Source organism: Panicum virgatum, chromosome 8N (assembly GCF_016808335.1).
Source record: "Panicum virgatum strain AP13 chromosome 8N, P.virgatum_v5, whole genome shotgun sequence".
In the NCBI taxonomy this organism is placed as follows: Eukaryota; Viridiplantae; Streptophyta; class Magnoliopsida; order Poales; family Poaceae; genus Panicum; species Panicum virgatum.
The window spans coordinates 47,737,974-47,750,360 of NC_053152.1; the positions used below are offsets into that span (position 1 = coordinate 47,737,974).

Sequence of the window (12,387 nt, forward strand, 5' to 3'; positions counted from 1 at the left end):
ACTTGATGCTGGATTTATTCGGTCTTGTCGTTATGCTGATTGGATCTCTAATATTGTGACTGTTGAGAAAAAGGATTCAGAGAAAATTAGAGTGTGCATTGATTTTAGAGATCTTAATAAAGCTACTCCCAAAGATGAGTATCCTATGCCTATAGCCGATATGTTGATTAATGAGGCTTCCAGACATCGTGTCATTAGTTTTCTTGATGGTAATGCCGGTTATAATCAAATATTTATGGCCGAAGAAGATATATCTAAAACGGCCTTTAGATGTCCGGGATTTGTCGGCTTATTTGAGTGGGTGGTTATGACTTTTGGTTTGAAAAATGCGGGTGCTACTTATCAAAGAGCTATAAATTTAATCTTCCATGATTTAATTGGTGTTATCTTGGAAGTGTACATTGATGATATTGTCATTAAATCGGCCGGTTTAGATCATCATTTAGCCGATTTGAGACTTGCTCTTGAGAGGATGCGCCGGTATGGTTTGAAAATGAATCCACTCAAATGTGCTTTTGGTGTATCGGCTGGAAAGTTTCTTGGCTTCATTATTCATGAGAAGGGAATAGAGATTGATCCTAAGAGAATTGAAGCCATGAAGAAGGTTGAAGCCCCTACGCAAGAGAGATTTACAGAAGTTCTTGGGCAAGGTGAATTTCTTGAGAAGATTTATATCTAACTTGTCCGGGAAGATTGATGCTTTTACTCCTATTCTTCGGTTAAAAGATGAAACCGAATTTACTTGGGGGGCAAAACAGCAAGAAGCATTCGAGAAGATTAAAATTTATTTGTCTTCACCACCTGTACTCAAAGCACCTAAGAGAGGAGTACCTTTCAGACTTTATGTGGCTGCTGAAGACAAGGTTATTGGTGCTGTTTTGACTCAAGAGACCGAAAGGAAGGAATATATTATTACATATTTAAGCCGATGACTTATTGATGCGGAGACGAGGTATACATTTATTGAGAAGTTATGTTTGTCTCTTTATTATGCTTGTACCAAATTGAGACATTATCTATTATCTAGTACTTGCATAGTAGTGTGTCAAACCGATGTGATCAAACATATGTTACAGAAACCGATTTTGAGTGGTAGAATCGGTAAGTGGGCTTATGCTTTAGTTGAGTATGATTTGGCTTGTGAACCTTTAAAATCTATGAGAGGCCAAATTGTAGCAGATTTTATTGTTGAGCATCGGATTAATGACAAGCATGATTTAAAAGTTGGCTATATTACTTGCACACCATGGAAGTTGTACTTTGATGGATCGGTTTGTGATGATGGTCAAGGGATTGGTGCTGTTCTTATCTCTCCGAATGGTGCTGTTTTTGAATTTTCAAACCGATTGGAAGAAGAATGCACAAATAACCAAGTTGAATATGAGGCTCTTCTATTTGGTTTGGAATTCTTGCAATCCATGGGCATGAAGCATGTTGAAGCCTTTGGAGATTCTCTTCTGGTGGTGCAGCAAGTATCTAAGGTATGCCAGTGTTATAATGGTTCTCTAAATGCATATCTTCATAAATGTCTTGATATTATTTCCTCCTTCGATGAATTTATTATTAAACATATACCGAGGGAAGAAAATGGAAAGGCAAATGCTCTGGCTCAGCAAGCATCTGGTTATAATGTTACGAAAAAATATTTCAACATTCGCAAGCCGATGCAAACGAAAGCCGAGTTTCTGGTTCTGGACACACCGGTCCGACCGGTCGGCGATACCGGTCTGACCGCCCAGACCGGTCTGACCGGTCCAGAGACCGGTCTGACCGGTGATGCAGCTGTTAAATCTGATTCGGCTAAAAAAGTTGATTCAATTGTTTCGGCCGAAGCTCAGGATTGGAGGGTCCCTCTTATATCATATTTGAGAGATCCTGGTCGTGGTGCAGAGAGAAATATTCGGCGTTTGGATTTTAAGTATATTTTAATTGACGACAAACTTTATCGTCGAACTGCCGAAGATTTGCTTCTCAAATGTTTAGACTCGGATCAGGCCCGGATTGCTATGGGTGAGGTTCATGAAGGTATTTGTGGTACTCATCAATCGGCTCCTAAGATGAAGTGGTTACTTAGAAGAGCCGGTTTTTATTGGCCCACTATGCTATCTGATTGTTTCAAGTACTATAAAGGATGTGAGGAATGTCAGCGGTTTGGTGATTTGCAATTGGTGCCTGCTGCGTTGATGCATCCTATTATTAAACCATGGCCGTTCCGAGGTTGGGGGTTGGATTTCATTGGACAAATTAATCCTCCATCTTCAAAGGGGCATCGCTTCGTGCTGGTTGCTACAGATTATTTCACTAAATGGACTGAAGCGGTTCCTTTGAAGAATATGACACATAAAGAGGTAATTGAGTTTATTACTGAGCATATTATTCATAGATTCGGCATTCCACAAATTTTAACAACGGATCAAGGTACTTCATTTATATCAAAAGAGGTGCGTGCCTTTGCCGAATCTTACAAGATTAAATTGCTCAATTCATCTCCATATTATGCTCAGGCCAATGGGCAGGCCGAGTCTAGTAATAAGATTTTGATCAAACTTGTCAAGAAGAAGATAGAAGAAAATCCTAGGAGATGGCATGAAGTGTTATCCGAAGCGTTATGGGCGCATCGTATATCTAGACATGGTGCTACTAAGGTTACTCCTTTTGAGCTTGTGTATGGTCAAGAGGCCGTTTTACCTGTTGAGGTAAATCTGGACGCATATAGATTAGCAAAACAGAATGACCTCTCCGCTGTTGATTATCATGATATGATGATGGATAATATTGATGAGATAACCGATAAGCGTTTGAAGGCTTTGAAGGAAATTGAGAAGGACAAACTTCGGGTGGCTAGAGCCTACAATAAGAAGGTAAAACTTAGGTCTTTTCAGGTTGGAGATTTAATTTGGAAGACAATTTTGCCTCTTGGGATGAAAAGCAACAAGTTTGGTAAATGGTCGCCAAGTTGGGAGGGTCCCTACAAGATTATCAAGGTTATCTCCGGTAATTCATATATGATGGAGACGTTGCAAGGTGAGCGTCTACCTAGAGCTATTAACGGGAGATACTTGAAGAAATTTTATCCTAGCATATGGCAAAGTGCATGAAGACAAAGACGGCCGGTATTGTATATCGCCCTTAGTTTTGTTTTTTTAGAGTTGTATGTCCTGTGTGAAACATGTACATCAAGATAGTTCTTGCTTTTTGGCTTGTGAAACTCGTCAAAAAGCAGGGGGCATATGTTGACAGCCAAATTTGGCATCTGCTGAGGTCGACCGGTCTGACCGGTCGGACCGACCGGTCAGACCGGTCAGGTCTGTACAGTCCGAGTAGAATTAGATTTTTTGTAAAGAGTCCTCATGTAATTCTACTCGTGAAGGGGTACGTCTTCCCCGGCCTATAAATATAAAAGCTAAGGCCGATTGAGGTTATTCCCAATCGAATCAATACAAAAATCGCATTACTTTATCTCTCAAACCCTAGCCTTTTCCAACCATAGATTGCTTTCTTCCTTCGTCCCGGCGGCGTTTGAAGACGTTCTGAGTGGCCTGCCGACCTCAGAGCAACCCTACGATCACGAGCTCCGACGGGGTCCCTCCCGAGCTCGCTGTTCTAGGTTTCCAGCGAGTCCCTGCTTGCACCGGTCAGACCGGTCGGCGGTACCGGTTAGACCGGTCCGCCCAGGGTTTCGCGGGTGTTGATCGTTTTGACGATCGTTCGCGCGTTCTAGCGCATTCGAGTGTGTTGGCGCAATTCTGTGTCAACAGGTACTAAGCGATTCATTCCTCAAAAACAACACATGCAACTGTAGGTATGAATGCATCTATGTCACTATCACCCCCCCCCCCCCAACCATAAAAAAGATATGAAGTCCTCCTAATAGCCGTCAAAGCTGAGATTTCCAATAATTTAGCAAAACAACATTGTCAATTAAATATCATGTTTTCTCAAGATCACCTAAAATAAGACCCCAGAGTAGCCATCCTGCAAAACCTATTACTGCAATCATAGCAAATCCATCTAAAAGATGCGAACACACTAACCGCTGAAACCCATCACAATTTTTCTTGCATCGAAGATTCAGAGTTGCATCCATGTTCGTTTTAAATTTAGTAGTACTTGTATACGTGTACATTCTTTTATTTACACAGGAACTGCTAATATGTTCGTCTGATAAGAGAAGTGATCACCTGCAGAACCAGAGCCCAATGGCTCACAGCAAGTGACGATGAAGCCACTCGGAGCCTGCCTTTTGCCACACTGGTAAATCTCAGCGAAGAAAAGCTTTTCCTCCATGCTGGACCTTGCGGTGAAGTTGATGTGCGTGTAACAGCATCGTGGCTCGGGTATGCTGATCACAGGCTTGGCTTCCAAGAGCTCAAATTTGATCTGGGCACAAGAAATTGAGAAAGGTCATGATGAGTCATGACAATGCAAATCGCCGAAGATGGTGCGGATCTTTTGTCTCAGGAGCCCTGCACCCAGCAGCGCATGTACCGAATACTCGTATCAAATCGAAACTTATGAACTGTAATTTTACTCCATTTGCCCTTTTTACTGAGCAGGCTGCGGCGGCAGCGGCTTCTATAGGTGTACCTCCTCCCACCTCCCTCTACCTGATAGACGGATCCAGACGAAAAATATTTTCAGTTATTTTCGATCTTTATAATATATATAATAAAAATATAATAAAAATGACAAAACCAAAAACTATAAATATTTGCAGGGAAAGATAATGCAGAAATAAAGAATCGGGCGGCGACTATACATGATGGGCCGCGCGGCCCGCTGGCTGCAGCTTTATTCCATTCACTCACTCCCTTTGCCGCGAAACTTTTGCCGTTGCTGCATCGGGATCCCAAGTCCATCGTCCATAGCAGCAAGCATGGAATCCCACTTGTGTGTTGTCCCAGGCTCCCAGCCAGCTTTAGCGCCTCGCTTTCGGCCCGCTCCTTTTTTTTTTCTGTGGAAAAGACTGAGGTCGACCGCATGCTGAAATTTAGTATTGCCAAAAGAGGTCTTGTTCTCTGATAACAGTCACAGGCCACAACGTTGTGGATTCCCTCTGTATTCGGAAAGTTTGTGAAAATTCGGTGAAAGAGATGTTGATATTCTTTTATATTTTGAAAATAAAATGTTACGATTCCCCATAATCGTTATGAAGAATTTGGAGACGACGTGCAAATTCGGTGAAAGAGGAATTATGAGCCCGTTTAGTTACCAAAAAATTTCACCCAAAAATTTTTACCTCCCCTTTGAACACATGCATGTAGTATTAAATATAGTTAAAAAATAAAACTAATTACACAGTTTGAATGTACACGACGAGACGAATCTTTTGAGCCTAATTAGTGTATAATTAGCCATAAGTGCTACAGTGACTCACATGTGCTAATGATGCGGTCAAAGGCCTCAAAAGATTCGTCTCGCGGTTTCCAGGTGAGTTCTGAAATTAGTTTTTTAATTAGTGTTTGAAAAACCCTCCCGACATCTGGTCAAACAATCGATTTGACATCCAAATTTTTTTTATTTTGGGAACTAAACAACCCCTGCTGTAGTACCGCAACGTTACATGAGGGCGAGAGCTGCCCTTTCTTACTTGGGTCTGCCAACCCAATGGATTCGCGCAAACTTAATAAGAAACACTGTGCCGCACTATTCTTGAAAGACAAAGATCCTGTCTCACAATAGACAAGACTCCGACGCTATTTTGATCTGGCTTCGCCCCCACCTTACATATCATCTACTAGTGAGCGTATGGATCCGCAATTATTGAGCTTTACAAATTACGAATACTTAGCCGCAACCAGTGGTAACATTTCGATGAAAGCGATATAATCACTCTGTTCGTTTGACTGTGACTGGTGTTGTTGATTTGTTATGAAAAAAAGTACTGCTGGCTGGCTGGTGGCTGGTGCTGATTTGGTTTGAGAGAAAAATACTACTGACTGGTTGACTGACAAACCAAACCAAACCAAACCAACAGAGTGACTACAATTTCTCTCAAAACAAGCTCAATTAAGAAACAAAACCCATCACTGAAGTGAGCCCTCTGTTGCCCCAAAGAAAGCCATGTGCAAAATCTAGTTCCATGTCGCTGACTAGTCGGCGGCAGCACGAAGCCGTGCGTGGACACGGAAACTCTCACACGGCAGGAGACGGAGATCCAACCGTGCTGCACTGCGCCCAGACGCCTGGCGGGCGGGGGTGGTAGCGTGCCGCCGACGCTGGCCCGACCCCACCACGACACGGCGGCGCACGTGCGCATCCCAGCCGTCCGTGCGCGAATATCCGGCCCAGATACCCCCATCGCACGGCCCAGACGCCCGCACAGCCCCCCCACCAGACAGCTCGTCCCCGCCACGCCGAGGACCCCTCCCGAATTTCCCCAAAGGACAGGGGACTCCTTCCCAAAACCGACCCCCACCCCGGATCGGGCATCCCGGCCGTCCGGGCGAAATATCCCCGCGGATCGGACGGACCAGAGCGCGGGCCGGATATTTCTCCGGGGCTATAAATCCGCGGCGGCTCGCGCCTCGTCTCCGCCCGCCGCTGCGCTGCGCTCCCCCTCCCCTCGCACCCGCAGGCTAGGGTTCTCCTCGAGAGGCGGCGCCATGTTGGTCTACCAGGATCTGCTCACCGGTGCGTGCGCCGCCTTGTTCTTGTGTCCCGATTTGTTTTTTCCTTTTTTGTTCTCCCCCCCTCGGGGGCGGGGCTCGGATTTGGGGAAGAGTAGGAGCTAGGAAGTCGCCATGGACGGATCTGCGGGCGAAAGATTGTGTTTTTCTGGGCTCGGATGGGTAGATCCGCGCGCGGATTTGTTCGTGCCGTCGTCTTATTCCACTGAATCGTGCTGTGATTTTTTGCCCCCGAGTATTGGCTAACCGGTGCGTGTGCTTCCCTGTGTGTGTGTCGTTGCAGGCGACGAGCTCCTCTCCGACTCGTTCCCGTACAAGGAGATCGAGAACGGCGTGCTCTGGGAGGTCGAGGGCAAGGTACGTCTGCTCTCCTCTGCGCTGTCCTGACACTCGTCGGGCGGAATTCGTGTGTTGTCTGAGCTATGCTCCGTTAGATCCCCGAATTATGCGATGCTGCAGTGGTTTCTTTTCAGGGGGCAGCAAATTGGTCTTGTACAATGACTGTAATTGAGTGCTGTGCCTCCTCAAGTTCCCGTTTGTAGAGCTAATTTGTCGATCAGATTGAACCTTCATGTCATTCAGACTTTACAGTAGCTAGTTTGACTTAACCCGTGGCCTTTGGTTACTCGGATCTGTACCACTTTTGCAGCGTCTTTAGTTGCTTGATGTGGCGTGTCTTGTCTTGTATGTAAGAATCGATTGGTCCTATGGATTTTTTCAGTTCATAGTTGCAAAAACAGGGGCTTTTTTCAGTTCATAGTTGCAAAAACAGATGCTTTTTCAGTTCATAGTTGCAAAAACAGGTGCTTTTCAAATCCTGGTGCATTGGTGTAGTTTATTCCGATGGTCTAGTTTTACAGACAATAGTGATTCAATTTGGATGAATCTGCTTTAGTAATGCGCGATTATATTTGTTTGTCTTCCTATGCCATGGTACTGCATTAGTCTGTTTAATCTGCTGTTTTACATGATGCTGGTTGGGTGCTTGCAGTGGGTCGTCCAAGGTGCTGTTGACGTGGACACTGGTGCCAACCCTTCTGCTGAGGGTGGTGAGGATGAGGGCGTTGACGATCAAGCGGTAAAGGTTGTCGACATTGTCGACACATTTCGTCTTCAGGTTGCTCCAACATCCTATTCGCCCAACTTGTGTGGCCCCGGATGTACTGGGTGCTAATTGCCCTTTCTATTTGTAGGAACAACCTGCCTTTGACAAGAAGCAGTTTGTCACATTTATCAAACGCTACATCAAGAACCTTACCGCCAAGCTGGATCCGGAGAAGGCTGATGAATTCAAGAAGGGCATTGAGGGTGCCACCAAGTATCTTCTTAGCAAGCTCAAGGACCTTCAGTTGTAAGTTTCATTTTCCTTCTGTTTCACATATCATCATTTTTTGCAAAGCGTACTTGTTATGGTCATTTTATCTTTGTCCCCTAAGTAAAACATCACTAGGTTCGACCAAGATTATGAAAAAAATTGTTTTAAGACAGCTAAAACAACCTTTGTTTTGGAACTGAGTAAATGTTATATTGGATTGTTTGTTTGCAAAACCATTCTTCCAGATCAAATTGTGCACTGTGTAAGCACCAATATTCATATATATTGTGTCAGGAGTTTTAGTAATGGAATCATGTTGTCTGGTAGTTACTATGGTTGTACTGTAGCCATTTATCACTATGTTATCACTATGGTTGTATACTGTGGCCATTTATCCTTCAGTGATGTGCATCATTGACTTCTTTTTGTTGCTATATCAAAAATAACTTAAATCTTACTTTTGTGGCAGCTTTGTTGGCGAGAGCATGCATGATGATGGGAGCTTGGTGTTCGCATACTACAAGGATGGAGCCACCGACCCGACCTTCCTTTACTTTGCGCACGGGTTGAAGGAGATTAAGTGCTAGGCGGGCGTGTGCCTTCGACCCTGTGCTGTTATAATCTATGTAGTACTATCCTTAATTTTGTTGCTGTCTGTTTGCTTGAGAATATTGTTTTGGAAACTACTGAACTATGTCTGGAAAGGCAAAAGATACATTGGGTCTGTTACTCCCTGTGTTTCTGTGATCATTTATCATCATTTATCCTTGGTAGCTATGTGGTTGGCAGTTGTGTTGCCTGTTGGGTCTGTTACTCATGGATCATTTTATCCTTGATAGCTCTGTGGTGTAGTGGTGGATGTGTAGGGCTGCCTCCTATGTCCAATTGCAACAGAATTTGAGCTCTTACAGGTCGCTGAACATGCATTGGTCGATTACAGCATATTTATCCATAAACGGAGCCACACCCCTAACTTCAGGCTCTACCCTGCCCCCTTATCCTTGCCCGCCACCACCACCACCCTGACCTTTCTCCCTCGCCAGCCACTGCTGTCGTTGCGGGCTTCTCCTCACCCCTAACCATCGGATGGCCAGCTCGAGCCTGACAGGCTGCTGGGGTCTGCGAGCGCAGGGAGAGACGTGCCTGTTGTGCCGGGATGATGGCCGATGGGCAACTTGCAGAAGATGCTCGCTGAGCACGACAGGCGAGCACGGCGACAGGAGCCTCTACCGCAATCAAATGCACAGTAAATCAAAATGCCATCTATTGAACCTGCTCCGTACCTAGAAGGCTAGAAGCGGTACTATTTAGTTTGCTGAACCTGCTCCGTACCTAGAAGCGGTACTATTTAGTTAGCTGATTAAATAATTTTTATGGTAAAGACTTTACTATACCCGGCCATATTTTGGTTGATCGAAACGGCCGGCTCGATCTGCTTTCCTTTCCGCACCGCTAGAACCTTTTCCGTAGATCCTCTCCTCCCGTTGTTCATTTCGGGTCCGTTTGGTTGCCTGCACAAGTCCTAGTCAGGCTCCAGTAATACAGGTACCTCATGTTTGGTTGCCTGTATAAGGTTCTTAGCCAGGCTCTACTAATGCAAGGAGGGGTCCTTAGCCAGGCTTGCTGGAAACACCCAGATCGAGCATCTCCACGGGGCCAGGCTTGGCTCAGCTTTGGCCCGGTGTCTGCTCACCTCCCCATTTGCCCATCGATCTTCCCCGTTGTCTGCTCACTAGAGATGCCTTCCCCATGGCGGAGCTCCCCCGCTTGGTCAGCGACGAGCCCCGGCGGTGAAGCTCCTCCGCACAGCTGGTGGCGAGAAGGGAGAAGGAGGAGAAGAAGAAGGCTGATGGATGGATCTCACGGCACGCCGCACTGCTTCGCCTCCGTGCGTTCCTTCTCCATTGGAGCTCAAGGTCGCAGACAGATGGTGCTCACCGCGAACCGCACTGCTTCTTGCCTTCGTGCTTTTCCATCTCCATTGGAACTCGAGGTCACGACGGTGATGGAAGCGGCAGAACTCGATTCAATTCGGCCGCCTGAGTCCTCGATCTGGCCATGCCGAGCTTGATTCGGCCACCTGGTCCACGATACGGTCACCCGGAGCTCGATTCGGCCACCTGCGATCTTGATGCGGCCATGCCGATTGGGCAAGCACGATGGGCGGCGGCGGCAGTAGCAGGACTGCCACTTGGTCCAGTGATTCGCCATCCCCATCGCTGGGGAGAGGAACCAGCTGGAGCATGTTCTTCATCGTCAGCTAGCAGTGCGTCATCATGCTCTTTTTTCTTCCATTTTTTCTCCTTCAGGGAACACCAAGGGGCCCACCCGCATTAGGAATTTGGGATGGAATCAATCATACTGTTCTTCTCCTTTCTTTCTTTCTTTTTTGATTTTCTTCCGTGCGAACAATCTTCCATGTTCTTCTTCCTTTCTTTTTTTCTTCCCTTTTGCGCATTAGGAATTTGGTATGGAATCAATCTTCCTGTTCTTCTTCTTTCTATTTTTACTTTTGTTCCGTGCGAACATCTCTTTTTTTGTTTCCTTATGTGACAACAGATAATTCCAACCATAATTGAGAAAGAACGAAAGGTGGGAGGTGAGTGGTCACCGCTGCAAAGAAGAGGTGATGCTACTCAACTAAAATAAGAAACCAAACATGAGCATACCTAAACCAGGCTTATCTAAATCAAGCAACCAAACATGGTCTATTGTATCTGTGAAGCCAGGCTTTGCCAAACCGGGCTTAAAATTCTAGCCAGGCTAGACTTGGTCTAATAACCAAACGGACCCTTCATCTCCTCCTCCTCCTCCCTCTCTCTGGTTGCTCTCTCTACCCTCCACCAGGGGCACCGGCGGCAGCGCGCGGGAGGGCCGGGCGGCGGGGCGCGGGCGCAACGAAGAGGAGCTGGCTGGTCTCCCCCGTGGGACCAGACCCGGTAGGTAGCATACTGCTCGGCTCGGCTCATGCAGGCAGCATGTGGATCCGGAGGCGGGCGACTCGGATGCCGGAGTTGGCTTAGAGCGGACCCGGAGGTGCGAGATTTTTTTTATTTTTAACCTTTTTTAATATTATTTTAATTTCAACCCGTATTGGGTTTTATTTGCAGTTTGGTCGCGCCACTTGCCCCGGCACGACAGATAGCCTCTGTCGCGCCAGTGCATGTGGCGCGACAGGGTGGCCACGCTGGCGGCCCGAGCCAGCGCTGCGCCGCGTCGGCGATGACGTGGCCCTCCCTGTCGCGCCACAAGCACTGGCGGGCTGGCGCGACAAGGCCAATGTCCTGGGCCCGCACCGGCCTCTTCTTCCCCACACTCCCTTTCCTTCCCTCACTCCACCCCGACCAGAGCGCGTCCAGGGTCGCCGCCGGCCGCCCCCCTCCCAGATTCCCCCCAAATCCGGTGTTTGGGGGGGGGGTGGGGGGAAACGTTCCCCACCCTTCCCCGAAGGTATTGCTCCCATTTTTTCCTCCTTTAACCATGCACATTTGTAGATATTAGCGATTCTTGGTGATTAGGGTTTGGTTCTTGATTTGAAAAATAATGTCGTAGTTGATAGTTTTCTCATGATTAGTGCTTTAGATGATGCGTAGATGGTACTCTGCTCTCGATTTGGACGTGAGGTAGCACGTGCATGCATCGATTTATATGATTTCTAGGATTGAGTAGTGGGGATGTTAATATGGGTTTCACTCATGGATACTAGGCACCGTGAAGAATTGTTTTTGTAGTTGATTTCTTTGTATAAGTGATGAAGGTACTCCGATTTCTTTTTTGTTGTAGATGGACGAATTAGTTCGGGTTTTTCATGGTGGTATGGTTAAGGAAAATGGAGAGTTTGAGAATATGGTAGAGGATAAGGATTTGGTAGACCGGGTGGTTTCCAAACATTCATGTGGAATTGATGAAATATCTCTGAGGGGTAGATTTGATTGTGGTAAAGCTAGAGCACATTATGTTTTGATGACATTGGAATCTGAGATGCATTGGAGAAAGTACAAGGATATAGTAGCTCGTGCAAATGTGATTTGTTTGGAGGTGGTTGTTGAATTAACCCGTAGAACAAGATTAGAAGAACCAGTTGGGAGAGTAGATGAAATTCCATTTCCTATTGAGAATGACTCAAGAGTCAACCTTTGTAGAAGATGTCCCAAATCCCACTTGTGCTTCGGATTACGATATGGCAGTCGCTTCCGATCATTTGGGGCTAGATATCTTCGAGGCACAAGATGACATGGATGCTGCAGATGATGATGATATTTCTTAGGTTCGGAGGACAGTGAATACGATAGTAGTGATGAGGACGATGATGGTGAAGACACCGGGGTAGAAGAATGGGAGGGTAATGGTGTAGAGGCCCAAGTAGAGTAGGAAAATAATGCCGGCGATGGAGCCAACGCAATTGATGATGATCAACGATTTATTTATACCGCCGAGGAGTTG

General features: G+C 46.2%; 1 protein-coding gene across 1 annotated transcript; it reads left to right on the plus strand.

Annotated features, from left to right (window-relative positions):
- Positions 1-6,471: 6,471 nt before the first annotated feature.
- Positions 6,472-8,704, plus strand: LOC120685716 (translationally-controlled tumor protein homolog). Its single transcript, XM_039967791.1, has 5 exons — positions 6,472-6,633; positions 6,913-6,986; positions 7,621-7,746; positions 7,823-7,980; positions 8,414-8,704. Exons 1-5 carry the CDS (start codon positions 6,606-6,608, stop codon positions 8,529-8,531), a joined length of 504 nt encoding a protein of 167 aa, XP_039823725.1. The 5' UTR covers positions 6,472-6,605; the 3' UTR covers positions 8,532-8,704.
- Positions 8,705-12,387: the final 3,683 nt, after the last annotated feature.

What these genes read in the sequence shown, in the direction of transcription:
- LOC120685716 (XM_039967791.1), top strand. Translation starts at nt 6,606, where the DNA reads ATGTTGGTCTACCAGGATCTGCTCACCG. An exon ending in CTACCAGGATCTGCTCACCG is followed by an intron (nt 6,634 to 6,912) that starts GTGCGTGCGCCG and finishes GTGTCGTTGCAG; the next exon opens with GCGACGAGCTCCTCTCCGAC. An exon ending in TCGACACATTTCGTCTTCAG is followed by an intron (nt 7,747 to 7,822) that starts GTTGCTCCAACA and finishes TTCTATTTGTAG; the next exon opens with GAACAACCTGCCTTTGACAA.